Source organism: Hyla sarda, chromosome 3 (genome assembly GCF_029499605.1).
Source record: "Hyla sarda isolate aHylSar1 chromosome 3, aHylSar1.hap1, whole genome shotgun sequence".
NCBI lineage: Eukaryota > Metazoa > Chordata > Amphibia > Anura > Hylidae > Hyla > Hyla sarda.
Window position 1 is genome coordinate 306,322,805 of NC_079191.1, and position 16,903 is coordinate 306,339,707.

The 16,903-nt window shown below is 43.6% G+C and overlaps 1 protein-coding gene across 2 annotated transcripts in view; it reads left to right on the forward strand.

The window, feature by feature from the left end:
- GGPS1 (geranylgeranyl diphosphate synthase 1) overlaps positions 1–4,623 on the forward strand; it is a 48,825-nt gene extending 44,202 nt beyond the window's left edge. For both annotated transcript variants that reach the window (XM_056566995.1, XM_056566996.1), the window contains one exon: positions 3,829–4,623. In XM_056566995.1, the coding sequence (XP_056422970.1) occupies positions 3,829–4,587 (759 nt within the window). In that variant the 3' untranslated portion in view covers positions 4,588–4,623. The remainder of the gene's footprint in view (positions 1–3,828) is intronic.
- Positions 4,624–16,903: the final 12,280 nt, after the last annotated feature.

Consider the following 16,903-nt stretch of genomic DNA (forward strand, 5'->3'; position numbering starts at 1 on the left):
GTGCAAACTGCAAGTGGCTCAACCTTGGTAAGAGGTAAAAAAGTGCTATAAGTGCTTGAAATTTGAACAGCTGAACAATAGCTCCCAGATTGTATCCCGAACTTGATAACTGCAGATAAAAACAACAACAAAACAAATATATTAAAATACAATAACTGTAATGAAATTAAAATCAGAATTAGACCCTTGGAGACAGGTCAGATTGAACATACATACTGATGAAATTAAATGAAAGGTGCGTAACTGATGTAGTCATTTAAGCCAGTTGGTTGCTTGGTTTTAAGTTTAGAGATCCATTTAACCTCACATTGGGTGAGTAGTTTCTTCCACTCGCCTCCTCTCTGGCTGAAAATCCTGTCGATCCCACGGAATCTCAGTCCGGAGGCATTGCATTCATGGTAAGTTTTAAAGTGGCGAGGGATCACCGTAAGACAGGATATGTCATCTTGATTGGCAGCTGCTTGAATGCCCAGAACGTGTTCCCGGATCCTACGTTTAAATTCACGGGTAGTCATTCTGATGTAAATGAGTCCACATGGACAAGTGGCATGGTAGATGATCCCAACTGTGTTGCATGTGATATTGTGAGTGATCTTATAGGTTTTCTCACTTGAATCAAGGAAAGAGTTGTCATCAACCACATTTTGACATGCTATACATCTGCCACATGGTTCACAGCCCCATCGAGGGCTCATCTGAGGTCCTGAGTAGTGGCTATGGACCAACTTATTCCTTAAGTTAGTTGACCTTCTATATGTGATTGAAGGAAATTTCTTAATGTGTAGACTGAGTATGGGATCTAGTGTAAGCCAGTAGTCCAGAGAAGGAGAGAAAATGAGGTTAAAGTCTAACCCCCCCCCCCCCCCCCCAAGTAGCCAGGTGGAGGAGGGGTATTTATGAAGCTTGGCCAGAACCCTGTGCAAGAGAGGGATTTGGGAAGCATTAGGAGCATAGAGATTACACAACAGAAGCAGAATCCCATTCAAGACCCCCTCTACCATCACATAATGCCCCAGAGGATCCAAGTGAAAAGAGGAAACTTGTAGTTGACCGCATCTAGAGACAAGAATAGCAACCCCCGCCGTCTTCCTATCAGAGGAAGCAGTAAAGGCCTGCGGATAGATATGTCTGAGGAATTGGAAGGAACCGGTATGGTCAAAGTGTGTCTCCTGAAGGAAAACAATATCGGCTTGTAGCTGGACCAACTCCCGCTGCAATAGGCGCCACTTCGAGGGGGAGTTCAGGCCCTTAACATTCAGGGAGACACGACCATGGCGGGTGAAAAGAAGAGGAATAAAGCAAATACAGAGACATATTCACAAGAGACCTCGGGAGAACCACAGCAGCCCAAGGGAAAGATGACAAAGGAACCTGGAACCCGCAGAGGAGGAGCATGGAATAACAACCTAGTGGAGTAAAGAGAGAGGGAGGGGAGAGAAACGGGAGGGGACACAAAAATCCACAGACTGACAACCAACCAACAAGACAACACAAAACAAACAAAAAGCAAGACAAGTCAATAAAGTAAACCATTGACTAAAAAGCCAATGCGGAGGCCAAGACTACTGGAGTGGACCAAGAGCCAAAGCATGGGCACCCCATTGCCATGGCCTCGAGGGGAGAGATGGAGGCTCTGCTGACTCAGCATTTATCATCAGCTGCTTGGACACATTTCTCTACAGGAAACCGTTTTTTTCACTAGGTATATATAATAAATTATATAAAACCAGTCTTCAAGGAAAGTGAAATAAGGCGATAAAATGAACGAGAAAAAGGTGATGTGGAACCAAATGAATGTAAAATCAATAAGTTAAATGTCATAAAATTAGATACTGAATAAATAATTAAAGTAAATGAATAATAGAATGATAATTAAAGACCTGAATCAAGGATAATGCAGTAAAATAATACAATATAACATTAATTCACAAGATATTAACTTACATCTGGGCAGGGCCCTTGCACCAGATGTTAAGATATTGATATTAAAATAGATGTAATATTAAAAAGTCATTTATAAAGCAACCACCTAAAATAGGGCAAAAAAATTTGGAAATGTCCAAAAATAAAATGGTCCGGTAATATAGTTCAGAAATAAAGTGGTCCGGTAATGCAGTTCATTAAATTATATAATGGAGCAGTTCAGGGAGCGATATGCAGATAATGTAGGTTTGATAATTTTAGGTAGTACCTGTATGCCGATTTGAGTGGTATCACTTACTGGCGAAGTGCAGCTGGCATCCTCAGGAGTAGCAGTCTTGCGGTGAGGTTTTCTGTCGGTGCTGGCACGGCGTGGTGGCAGGCGTTTGTGATCGATGGTGATCCCAGTAAAGTGGAGTGGATGGGTCCGACATAGACAGGCTGGCACCGGATAGCGTCCGGACACAAGTGGAGTATCGTGGATGAAGAGGTGATCGCTGACCCTCGTGTCCTAAGGAGAGCGGATCGTGAATGCGGTCCACAGAGGTCCCAGAATAAAAGGTCTGCAGGTGGTTGCTTTATAAATGACTTTTTAATATTACATCTATTTTAATTTCAATATCTTAACATCTGGTGCAAGGGCCCTGCCCAGATGTAAGTTATTATCTTGTGAATAAAGGTTATATTGTATTATTTTACTGCATTATCCTTGATTCAGTTCTTTTATTATCATTATATTATTCATTTACTATCATTATTTATTCAGTATCTATTTTATGACATTTAACTTATTGATTTTACATTTATTTGGTTCCACATCACCTTTTTCTCGTTCTTTTTATCTCCTTTTTATCTCTTTATTTCACTATCCTTGAGGACTGGTTTAATATAATTTATTATATATACCTATTTACTTTACTAGGTCTTTTTGGGATTTAGACCATTCCAGTTAACCTCGGAATAGTATACCCCAGTGAGCTACACATACCCTTTTCCTTCTCCAGTTTTCTTCACTACACTGGCAGCTTTGCCTGTTCACACTACCTCACACTGTGGTCTTCAGCACTGTGCTAAGCCCGCCCCCACTTCCTATAATTAGACTGGGCAGGAGAATATTTACAGATAGAGGGAGAGCAGAGAGTATATGGGGACCCCTAGTGGCCACTGTTTTAGGGGGAGAATCTTCAAAAGTAGAGTGGACAAAAAAATTATGTAAGTATATTGGAGATGCACAGGCACTAATGGTTTGTAAAAAAAAAACTAAAATTTGTTTTAAAAACAAAAAAGAGACCAAACCTATTTAAGTATTTTTTCCAGCCAAACAACCTGTATTTCTGATTTCTGTCACAGGTCTGTAAGATGTGTGAAAATATTTGTCATCCTAAATAAATCCATATGTGCTAATATGGTATGCAAACATTTGAAAATGGTTAAAAAACAGGGATCCTAATGTCTCACAACCAGGGTCCCGAGTCTCCAATAATAATGGAGAACCATGCGACCTTCAGCGATCAGACCGTTATCGCCTCTCCTGTGGGTAGGGGGTGGCTTTTAAATGTAGGAGAAACTCTTAAATTATTTGATAGCCCTGAAAGAAAGGTTGTGTTTTTTGTTTTATTTTTTGGGGCATTCTACCAGACAGTGAGTGCCCAAGGACTTTTTATCACAAGAGATCCTTTTCCATTGTCTTCAGTTGTGGAAGAAAGATATGACCATGGTAACATGATTCAAGCATTTAAATATGTTAAAAAAAAAAAAGTGTTGTACATATATATTGTACAGAAGTTAATACACTGTATTGATTCCCAGTTTGATATGTAATTTTTCTATATTTTGTGATTGCTCATCTTCATTGTGATAAATATTCTTCAAAAAAATGTTATCCTTTTTTTTTTTCTTTCTTACCAGGTAATAATTGAAGTTACAGAGATGTTGCACAATGCCAGCCTACTTATTGATGATATTGAAGACAATTCCAAGCTTCGCCGAGGTTTTCCAGTTGCTCATAGCATCTACGGTGTTCCATCTGTTATTAATTCTGCAAATTATGTTTACTTTCTGGGTCTAGAGAAAGTGTTAACTCTTGAAAACCCACAAGCTGTCCATGTTTTTACCCAACAATTACTTGAACTTCATCGTGGCCAAGGCTTAGACATTTACTGGAGAGATACATATACTTGTCCCACAGAGGCAGAATATAAAGCTATGGTGTTGCAGAAAACAGGGGGTCTCTTTGGTTTAGCTATTGGCTTAATGCAGTTGTTTTCTTCATATGACAAAGACTTAAAGCCATTACTGAATACTCTTGGACTTTTCTTTCAAATCAGAGATGATTATGCAAATTTATACTCCAAAGAGTATACTGAGAACAAAAGCTTTTGTGAAGATTTGACAGAAGGCAAGTTTTCATTTCCTACAATACATGCTATTTGGTCAAGGCCTGAAAGCACTCAAGTTCAAAATATATTGAGACAGAGGACAGAAAATGTAGACATCAAGAAATACTGCGTCCACTATCTTGAGAAGGTGGGATCTTTCGAATATACTAGACAAACTTTAAGAGAATTAGAAAATGAAGCCTATGGACACATCAAATCCTTAGGAGGAAACCCTGAGTTAGTTTCAATAATAGAACAACTTAGCAATATGTATAAAAATCCATCATAGTGATATCAAACTACTTATGATGTTAATAAAGGCCTATCATTTTAATCAATACTGTTATATTTTATCTATCTTTGAATGACAAATCTCAACTGCTTGTAGAATGTGTACACAATTTTAATTGTATAGTCTTTCTCTGCTTAATTTACACTTCACTATACTGCTGGCTCCTCTGGAGTAGCCATGCAAAAATTTTTTTAAATAGATGTTCTAGAAGAGAGGCCAATATACAAGATATACAGTGCATTTGGAAAGCTTTCATACCGTATCCCCTTAAGTACCTGTCATGTGCTTGATACATTTTTTTATCCTCTCAGCTCACATGCCCTATCATGATTTACCACCCCCTGCCTTTATTTATTTTAGTTTTCTACCTTGATATTGGTCTGTATCTTCTGTTGACTTTCAGTGAGCACTACAGACTTGGAAGGGGAATTCCCCAGCATGCATGATGTAATCTGAAGCCCTGCTGGGCAGAACTTCTGCCCTCTTTATGCTATGCTTCTCTGAACAGTGTGCTTAGCTCTGCCCAGCAGCTTCCAAAGGGAGCAGTAAACACTGAAGAAAAGGGAGCTGAAAAATTGAGCTCTGAGGGAGATTTATCAAAACCTGTCCAGAGGAAAAGTTGCTGAGTTGCCCATAGCAACCAATCAGATTGCTTCTTTCATTTTTCAGAGGCCTTTTCAAAAAGGAATGAAGCGAAGTTCAGGTCCTGCATTTTCTGACTTTTGTTTCCACCAGGCTGCTGCAGGAGACAATCCTGCAGGCAGGATCAGAAGGAGGAGGTAAACTTTTAGAGGTTTATTGAACACATGAAGTTACAAAAATTTATTAAGTATAAAAGAAAGGTAATTCAGGTAGATTAAAAATTAATGTGTTATAGATGAGCTTATCTATCTATATATGTAAAACTCAATGTGTGTGTGTGTTCCAGCATCACGTCCAAACGGCTAAAGATATTAACATGAAACTTGGCACACATGTTGCTTATATGTCAACAATAAACATAGGATAGGTGATTTAACCCTTACCCCCATTTGCCAGGGTCAGGGTTACAAGTCTATGGCAAATATATGTTACTGTATAACTTCCAAACGGCTGGAGATATTTCGATAATACTTGGTGACATGTTACTTATATGTCCACTTAAAATATAGGATAGTTAATTTAACCCTAAACTACCCCCCATTTGTGAGGGTCAGGGTTTTTGTTTAACCCCTTAACGACCCAAGGATTTATATTTTCGTCCTTGGCCAGCTCCCGCGATATAACGCAGGGTCACGCGGGATATCGGGACCCAGGGCTAATAGCGCACGGCAGCGATCGCGGTGCTGCGTGCTATTAACCGTTTAGACGCGGCGTTCAAAGTTGAATGCCGCGTCTAAAATGAAAGTGAAAATGCGGTGTCCCGATCAGCTGGGACACGAGCGGAGGTCCTCTTTTTAAACTGTAAATTTTTATTAAGCTTTGACAAAAGGTTCAACGACGAGATACAATCAAGTAGCAAAATTTGGGGGGGTAAAAACCCCTACAGGACAATAAAATGTAATAACTAAATAGTACAATGCACAATATCGAAGCTGATATACACTGAGAGCACAGAACCCATAAATTACTAGGGCCTGTTCCTCCGCCATTAGGGGATGGGGAGGGGGGAAGGAACAACAACAACCAGCAGGGAAGAGGGGAGACGAGGAAGAACATGTTAACGGTTAAGAAAGAAAAAAGGAAAAGAAGAGAAGAAGATATGTCCAGAAGGAGCACACCGATTTAAGGAGGCAGTCTATCCGTGAATCTGTCCCAAGGGTCCCACACTGAAAGGAATTGCGGAATAGTGTTGTTCAGTGAGGCGGTAATAAACTCCAAGGAGCGAATCTCCAGGATCCTAGCTATCAGTTCACCTTCAGGTGGGGGGGGAGGTCTGTTTCCAATGTTTAGCTATCAGAGTCTTGGCCGCTAAAACTACATGCATAAAGAATTTAATTGGTCTCTTGGCCAAGGCCCTAGTAGACAAATGTAAGAGAAAGACTAATGGATCCAGAGGCACCACCACATCCAGGACACTTTGTAACAGTCGCTGGACCAATGCCCAAAATGGAGTGATAAACGGGCCGGACCAAAATATATGGAAAATATCCCCCAAACCCACTCCGCATCTCCAACACGGAGGGGGAACATCAGGGTTCAGTTTATTCAGCAGGACTGGAGTGTGATACCAACCCATGAGCATCTTGTATTGTGTTTCCTTATAAGCCGTGGAGATAGAGGCCCTATCCCAGATCACTCGCCACTGAGGGAGTGTAATAGTGTTAAGGGCTTCTTCCCAGTGTCCCATGTAACGGTGGGTTGGGGCAGTATTATCCGGGGGGAGAGCAAGAGGGAATAAATACTCAAGAGGAGTCCCCACATCTGTGGCCCACCCCTACACAGCCTATCAAAGCCCGAGGTGAGTGACACGGTCAGAGAGCCCCGCTGCGATAGCAGGAAGTGCCGAAGCTGTATATAGTGAGTCAGTTTAGAAGCGGGGAGATCCCAACGAGACCTCAAGCTATCAAATGGCAGAAGGGTACGCGTGAGTGGATCCACAACGTCACCCCAACAAAACAAACCTCCGGAGCCCCACTCCCGTACCATGCGAGAAGTGCATCCCGGGGGGGGAAGTCTGATCGGTATAAAAAAAGACTGCAAGGGAGAGGATGGGGAAGGGAGGCGGAACCGCCCAGAGCAGTAAGTCCAAACATATCGGGAGAAGGACATAGGGCCCAGAAGAGAAAGGGGAGGGGAAAGGACCAAAGGAGAGAGTTGGGATGAGTAGGAGCTAGCCCAAATTTTTCCAACTCCATCCATTTACTATAGGCATGGTAAGTCGACCATGCAGCAAGGTGACGTAAATGTGCCGCCCAATAATATTTCGCTACATCCGGTACTCCCAACACCCCAGAAGCACGGCTGGCCAACATTACCGACATGGGCAATCTATGTCTTTTAGTATCCCAAATAAATCGAAAAATAGCCGATTGAAAGGAACGTAGCGCAGCTAAAGGAACTCGCATTGGCAACGTCTCGAAAAAGTAGAGTAGTTTGGGCAGGATAGTAATTTTGACCGCCGCAATGCGCCCAAAAAAATAAATATATTGACAGCGCCATTTTTCCATCAAGGAATGCAGTTCTTTAAACAAGGAGGGGAAGTTAGTGGAGTACAAAGAAGAATAGGAAGAAGAGAAGGACACTCCCAGGTATTTCCTGACCGTAGAGGACCAACGAAAAGAGTAGTTACCTTTCAATTGGGATATCAAAGAGGAAGGGAGATTAAGATACATGGCTTTAGACTTAGAAAGATTAACCTTATAACTAGGTCTTGGCCATATTCACGGAGAAGCTTATACAAAGAGGGTAAGGACAGAAGAGGGTTAGTAAAAGTGAGCAAGACATCATCCGCAAAAAGGCAAATCTTAAAAGCCCTATCATGAAGGGTTATCCCCGAGATGTCCGGGTCTCCCCTGATCAGAGCCGCAAGCGGTTCTATACAAAGAGCAAAGATCAGGGAGGACAACGAGCATCCCTGCCAAGTGACATTTTGGAGGGTAAAGGGAGGTGAGGAAGTAGATGGGAGCTTAAGAGAGGCAGTAGGAGAGGAGTAGAGACCCCGCAGTGCTGTGAGAAAATTACCGGAGATTCCAAATTTCTGCAGGGTAGCGAACATGAATGGCCATCCCAACCTATCAAAAGCCTTTTCAGCATCTAAGCTGAGGAGTAAGGCTTGCTCAGATCTCCTATTGACAAGATCAATAAGATCCACCACCCGTCTCGTGTTGTCACCACCCTGACGACAGGGGATGAAACCAACCTGATCCTTATGAATAAGAGTAGGGAGGAAAGTGCAGAGGCGTGCAGCTAAGAGCTTGGAAAAAAATTTCAGATCAGAATTGAGGAGGGCTGTGGGCATATAACTAGAACAATCATGAGGGTCTTTATTAGGCTTGGGAATCAGGGAATGCAAGAAGGACTGCGGGATCCCCCCCCCCCCCCAGGAAGGAGTTAAACAAGGGGACTAGCTTAGGTAGAAGAACAGACGAATAGGTCTTATGATATAAATATGTAAACCCGTCAGGGCCCGGGGAGCGCCCGGCTGGGAGGGACTTAAGAACTTCAGAAAGTTCCTCGAGCGTGACAGGAGCATTCAGGGACTCCCTGTCAGTGGCAGAGAGGGCCGGAAGGCTACATCTAGAAAGGAACCAGTCCAGAGCTGCAGCACGCTCCCCAGGGAGTTGTGAAGGAAGGGAGTACAACTTAGAGTAATAGTCATGAAAAAGGCGAGAAATAGAATCAGTGGCGTTGCTAAGGTTGGTGTCACCCGGTGCGATATAAAATGGTGTCGCCCCATACCTACCCCCCCCCCAGTAAGTTTTTAGCCTGTTGTGAGGCGCCACTGATTTAGAGCAGTGTGAAAAATTCCAGTATAATAATCAAATATACCAATTGCCAAAGAATGGGAAAGCGCTAAAGGTTTCACCAATTAAAACTACAGCTCCCGGGCGTGGCCTGGCTGCCGAGGGGAATGGCTGTGCTTTGAGGGAGCTCCTGCCTCACGCCTGACAAAGCAACCTTAAACAGCGACTGCAGTCACTGCTAACTGCCCTAATTTAGCACAATACCTCCCTGAACACCCGTTCATCATGCCGGGCAGGAGCAAGAAGGTGATACGCCAGGAATCCCTAACTAAATTCAGCTTCACCCGCAGAGGCTCCCTCCGGCAAGATGGCGCTGAGCGCGCACAAGCAGTGTCTCCCTCACACTTGCAGCGCGGGCTGTCTGCTGCCACAGACCCCGCTCCACTCACCAGACGCTCCTCTTCGGTGCCGCTACTACACCCGCTGCCTTCCGACTCCTCTCCGGATGCTGCAGCTCCAGCTCAACCCGCAACTCCCGGCAGCATTGATAAGCTGCACGGCAGGGAACCACAGACAAGTTCGCAGCGCAGCGAAGAGACCGCCATAGGAATCGCACCTTCCTGCAGCCCACTCAAGCAGAGACCAAGGTATGCCTCTGAAGATTGGATACGGGGGGACTATGGGTCTGACTCTGCTATTGCAGATACTGAGGAGGACTGTGCTTTGCAAAGCTTAACAGTCTCGGGTGGCTCCCTGACAGACACAGCTATGAAAAACATGCTGCTGGTACTCCACAAGACCTTCTTAAAAGATATGTCCAAAATGGTCTCCCCCCTACAGGCTGCCATTGATGATCTGGGTGAGAGAGTTGACCATATAGAGACTAAGTTTGGGGAATTCTCTGACTCCCACAATCACCTGATTGACTCCCACAACACTCTGGAAGATGACCTTACTGCTTTAAGAGAGAAGGTGGCAGATTTGGAGGCCAGAAGCCGCCGCAATAATGTAAAGTTCCGTGGGGTCCCTGAGTCTGTATCCCCTGCGGACATACCACAGTACATACGCTCCATACTTAAAGTGGCCCTGCCTGAGTGTTCCCCCACTGAGTTGGAGGTGGATAGAACCCACAGACTGCCTCTTCCTAAACATCTCTCTGATGACACCCCCAGAGATGTGCTGGCGAGAGTGCATTTTTATACCACCAAGGAACGTTTTATGGAATTTACTCGCAGAAATCGGGGTCTCCCTGCTCCTTACCATGGAATATCAGTATACACGGATCTCTCCGCAGCCACTATGCAGGCCCGTAAGGCGTTACAACCAATTACCCAGGCTCTGAGAGATGCCAAAATCGCTTACAGATGGGGTTTCCCCACCCGCCTGCTCATTAAAAGGGGAGAAAAATTCCACGTGGTCAGATCTGTACCAGATGGACACTCTCTTCTGAAATCCTGGAATGTCAACTTGCCCATGAAAGGAGCGACTGACCGCACTTCGGCGTCCTGCCGCATACAGAAGGACTGGTCCACACCGTGAAGGGCTCCTGACTGCTCCTCTCCGGTATTCGGGCTGAAGGCTCAGGCTCCGTCGGTTTGGTAACCCCTTGGTATCATAGTTACATAGTTAGTACGGTCGAAAAAAGACATATGTCCATCAAGTTCAACCAGGGAATTAAGGGGTAGGGGTGTGGCGCGATATTGGGGAAGGGATGAGATTTTATATTTCTTCATAAGCATTAATCTTATTTTGTTCCAGGAATGTATCTAATCCTGTTTTAAAGCTGTTAATTGTTCCTGCTGTGACCAGTTCCTGAGGTAGACTGTTCCATAAGTTCACAGTTCTCATGGTAAAGAAGGCGTGTCGCCCCTTGAGACTAAACTTTTTCTTCTCCAGACGGAGGGAGTGCCCCCTCGTCCTTTGGGGGGGTTTAACCTGGAACAGTTTTTCTCCATATTTTTTGTATGGGCCATTAATATACTTATATACGTTTATCATATCCCCCCTTAAACGTCTCTTCTCAAGACTAAACAATTGTAACTCCTTTAATCGCTCCTCATAGCTAAGATGTTCCATTCCCCATATTAGTTTAGTCGCGCGTCTCTGCACCCTTTCCAACTCCGCAGTGTCCCTTTTATGGACAGGTGCCCAAAACTGAACAGCATATTCCAGGTAAGGCCGTACCAATGCTTTATAAAGGGGGAGTATTATGTCCCTGTCCCTTGAGTCCATGCCTCTTTTGATACATGACAATATCCTGCCGGCTTTGGAAGCAGCAGCCTGACATTGCATGCTATTCTGTAGTCTGTGATCTACAAGTACACCCAGATCCTTCTCTACCAGTGACTCTGCCAGTTTAATCCCCCCTAAAACATACGACGCATGCAGGTTATTAGTACCCAGATGCATAACTTTACATTTATCCACATTGAACCTCATTTGCCAAGTGGATGCCCAGACACTTAGTCTATCCAAGTCATCTTGTAACTTATGCACATCCTCTATACACTGTACTGTGCTACAAAGCTTGGTGTCATCTGCAAAGATAGAAACAGAGCTGTTAATACCATCCTCTATATCATTGATAAATAAATTAAACAACAGCGGTCCCAGTACTGAACCTTGGGGTACACCACTAATAACCGGGGACCAATCAGAGTACGAATCATTGACCACCACTCTCTGGGTACGATCCATGAGCCAGTGTTCAATCCAGTTACAAACTAAAATTTCCAAACCCAAAGACCTTAACTTACCTGTCAGACGTCTATGAGGGACAGTATCAAACGCTTTAGCAAAATCCAGAAACACTATATCCACAGCCATTCCTCTGTCAAGGCTTCTACTCACCTCTTCATAAAAGCAAATTAGATTGGTTTGACAACTTCTATCCTTAGTAAACCCATGCTGGCTATAACTTATAATACTATTATCCCCTATGTATTCCTGTATGTAATCCCTTATAAGTCCTTCAAACAATTTACCCACAATGCACGTTAAACTTACCGGTCTATAGTTTCCTGGGGAAGACCTAGAGCCCTTTTTGAAGATTGGCACCACATTCGCCTTGCGCCAGTCCCTTGGCACAATACCAGACACCAGAGAATCTCTAAATATCATGAACAGGGGTACAGATATTACTGAACTTACCTCTCTAAGAACTCTTGGGTGTAGTCCATCCGGTCCTGGGGATTTGCTTACATTTATATCACTTAACTTACCTTGTACCATCTCTACATTAAGCCAGTTCAGTACATTACATGATGTGTTACCAGCACCGACCTGGCCAATGTCAGCTCCTTCTTCCATAGTGTATACAGAACTAAAGAACCCATTCAGTAGCTCCGCCTTCTCTTGATCGCCTGTGACAACCTCCCCATTATCATTATTAAGGGGTCCTACATGCTCTGTCCTTGTTTTTTTTGCATTTATATGTCTAAAAAAATATTTTTATTTTCCAGGATGGACTCTTACCCCCATTCTTGTTTTTCTGGCTCTACACAGTTGAGCCTACTGTATTATTTTCTTGTTCGTTATTCTCTTGTATATATTGGTTCTTATGCTTTTTACTCAATGCGAACTCCACTGTACTCCATTGCTGTTCTGTCCTATCCATTCTATTGCAATGCCTCATCTTTTATTATCAGACCGGGTGTGTGCTGGCTGGGAGGCACATCTGGTCACTTCTACTGTATTACCTCTACAACTTCTATTACTCACTCCTTATTTTATAAATGGTTATTAAGTTAGCTAGCATTAATGCAAACGGTCTAAATGCTCCACATAAAAGGTCACATCTATGGAGGGAGGCTAGGGGTTTACACTGTGATGTTTTGTGCATTCAAGAGACCCATCTGTTACAGAAGGACACGTATCGGATCAAACACCAGGCATACAACCACATCTTCCACTCCACATACACCTCTAAATCTAGGGGAGTTAAAATTGCAATCCGTAACACGGTTGCTTTTTCCCTGCACAATTGCATCACAGATCCTGCTGGGAGATACATTATCCTTCAATCAACCAACTCCCCCTGACTATCACGGCTCTATACGCTCCAAATGTGGGTCAAATGAGGTTTCTTAAGTCGGTGCTACGCAGACTCCGTAAATTACCCTGGGGTTTGCACATTATCTGTGGGGATTTTAACATGATAGCCAGCTCTTCCCTAGACACGTCTTTTAACAATCGCCTCCAGACCCACACCTTGGAGTCATGGCTCCACCGTGAAGATTTCTATGACATCTGGAGGGTGCATCATCCATCAGACAGAGAATATACTTTTCTATCTGGGGTCCATAATACTTATTCACGCCTTGATATGTTCCTGGTGGATAGAACGCTACTTCCTAGAATGGACCACTCTTCCATAGAAGCAATTAAGTGGTCGGATCATTCTGCAATCACATTGTCTGTTGGGGATGATGTATCATCTTCTCCGGCCCATATGTGGAGATGTAGCCCTTTTCTTCTATCGGACCAGAAATTTTCTCAATGCCTTAGGGGAGATATCCAGGAATATTTTTCTTTAAATGCCCCGTCCGAGACTTACCCCTTCACACTATGGAATTGTCATAAAGTGGTAGTGAGAGGTCTCTGCATTAAATACGGAGCCACTCTCAAGAAAATTAGGGAACAAAAACTTACAGACATCTTATCCCTCCTGAAACACGCGGAGGATATGAACAAAACAAACCCCTCAGTCGACACTGCCCAAAAAGTGGGCTCTTTAAGGAATGATCTCCGTTGTCATCTCCTACACATTTATGAGAAGGCTCATAGGAGGTTAGGGGCAGTTTACTATGCACAAGACAACAAATCTGGAAGGCTTTTGGCCCATAGGCTAAAATCCCGTCAGCAAAAATCCCGCATTCCTTTCCTAATACACCCTACCACAGGCACTAAACTGTACACGCCTAAAGACATAGTCAATGGCTTCCAGACATAATACTCACACCTCTACAATTTAGCCTCATCCTCTACATCACCCGCACATATATCTGAAATACAAAATTACCTTACTTCCCTTGATTTGCCGACCCTGTCCCCCCTGCAACTTGTAACTCTCAATGGTGAGATCACACTCCAGGAAGTCCAGGATGTCATATCCTCCCTCCCTCAAAACAAAGCGCCAGGGCCGGATGGTTTTATCTCCCAGTACTTTAAATTATACTCGCCCATCTTATCATCACATTTTCTGGCCTTCTGCAACCATGCCATGAAAGAGGGCACATTGCCTAGGGAAAATCTTGAGGCCCTTGTCACCACACTCCCAAAACCCGGCAAATCAACGGACTCTCCACAAAACTTTCGTCCTATTTCACTTCTGAACCAGGACCTGAAAATTTATGCTAAAATACTTGCCAACAGATTGGCTTTACTCCCCTCACTCATCAACCCTGACCAATCCGGTTTTGTTCCTGGTAGACAAACCTCGGACAACACCAGACGATTATTACATATCTTCCACCATATAGAGAGATGCCACATCCCCTCGTTGGTGGTAGCCTTGGATGCCGAGAAGGCGTTTGACCGGCTCCGCTGGACGTTCGCCTTCTCGGTTCTACGATTCATGGGTTTCACTGGCAACATTTTTCTGCAATGTCGTCCCTATATTCTTGTCCCTCTGCTAGGGTCCTTACTAACGGCTGCATGTCCGACCCGTTTGTCATTACTAACGGATCTCGTCAGGGCTGCCCATTATCTCCTTTAATATATCTACTCTCTATTGAGCCCTTAGCGCAGGCCATCCGTCAATGCTCTGAGATATCAGGGATACAGGTTGGGAGTCATTCTCACGTAATATCCCTATATGCGGATGATGTCATCCTCACATTGTCCAACCCTGTCCAATCGCTGCCGGTAGTTCTAGAAAACATTGACACCTTTGGCCACCTCTCGTATTATTCCCTCAACAAGTCTAAAACCCAAGCCTTACCTCTTAACCTTCCACAGACACAAATCCATTCCCTACAATCCTCCTATAAGTTTGACTGGAGGACTGCTTCCATAGACTATCTAGGTATACACTTATCCTACCCGCACAGCACACTTTTTTCAGTTAACTACCTGCCTCTGTTACGGAACCTCTCCTCTGAGGCTGACACCTACCTGAAACAAGACACTTCATGGGTCGGTAGGGTGGCAGCATTTAAGATGTTCATGCTACCCAAGTTATTATACCATTTCAGGTCATTACCTATAGCATTACCTAATTCCTTTTTCAACAAAGCACAAAGCATTTTAACCCGTTTCATATGGGCTGGCAGAAAGGCAAGAGTATCTTTCCAAATTCTAGCTAAAAACAGAAATGTTGGAGGCTTAGGCATGCCTGATGTTAAAGCTTATTATGTTGCGACTTTAATCTCAACTATCAAATATTGGTGGCATGACTCTCCTAGATCCCATTGGGTTCAGATTGAACGTCACCTTACCTCCCCATACTTACCTACAGATCTCCTACTCCTTCCTATATGGAACCTCACCCCACCTACTATCGATAATCCCATATTACATAATACTTTCCGGGTATGGCGGCTATATCTCACTACTCTGAATTCCTCAGGACAGGCAAACATAGAAAATATACCCCTTTCCTTTATACAAGCTTACATACCCAACCTGTCCCTAACATCGTGGTTTGTGGCCGGCCTATCAGATACTGGCCCCTATTCCAGGACCATGTGATGAAGACCTTCCAACAACTCACATCCTCCTATAATATTCCACAAGCGGATTTCTATAAATTTCTTCAGATACGCAATTTTCTTAACTCACTCCAACCGACTAATGTTACATTAGACTCGCATACTCTCACTTATTTAAAAAAGGACTCCCCGGGCTTAAAAATCCCTTACACAAATTTTTCAAAATCAGGGAAATTCTCTAAGACATATCCTCTGAGACTTTGGGAAAGGGACTTAGACATACAACGTGACTCATTGGAATGGGAGGCTGCTTTTAGAAATATCAACAAGCACTTTATGTGTGCCACTCACAATGAATCAGCATTCAAAACCATACTCCGCTGGTATTTTACTCCGGACAAAATCGCCCGAGCCTATCCAGGCTCATCTGATAGATGCTGGCGCCACTGTGGCTCCTGTGGCACTTTGCTACACGTGCTATGGGCATGTCCACTAGTACGACAGTTTTGGACGAATTGTCTCACACTACTCACTGAAGTCCTACAAGTGCAAGTGCCATGGACTCCACAGTCAGCCCTATTGTTCCTTGACCTACATCTTATACCACCTTCCTTTAGAGCTCTATTTAGTATAATTTGCATAATAGCAAAAATTCTTATCACGAGCTTATGGAAATCTACAAATGTCCCACGTATCTCACAGGTCATACAAAAAGTAAATAACACATATGCTTTTGAAAAAACATTGGCGACAGGAGCTGGCACCTACCCCTCCTTCCTCCGAAAGTGGCAATTGTGGATTGACTCTTCCCATTGTATATCGCTATAACACCTACCTCACTTCTAGGGATCTGACACATATTATGCTACCAATACCTCTATCCCCCTGAACGTTTACTAGACCGTTTGCTAGCATATCAACCTCTTCTCCATTTACATATGCGCTTTTGTATGTTCTCACAAGATGTGGCAATTTTTTGTTTACCTCCTGATTGATGTTCCTAGTATATGTGACAGACTGGATGAATATCGCTTTTTGTTCTTTTTGTTTGTTTCTGGTTACATTATGTTTGTTTCCACTACATAATTTGTTCATTGCAAAATCTGTTCAATAAAAACTATTGAAAGTAAAACTACAGCTCCCAGTATGACCTAAGCAGTGGTGAGGTTATGCTGGGAGCAGGCCCGGTGCTGTCATAAGGCAAACCATGCGTCCGCTTGAGGGCGCATGGACTCGCAGCTGATGGGGGCGGAAAAATGAAGACTTTTATACTAAGAC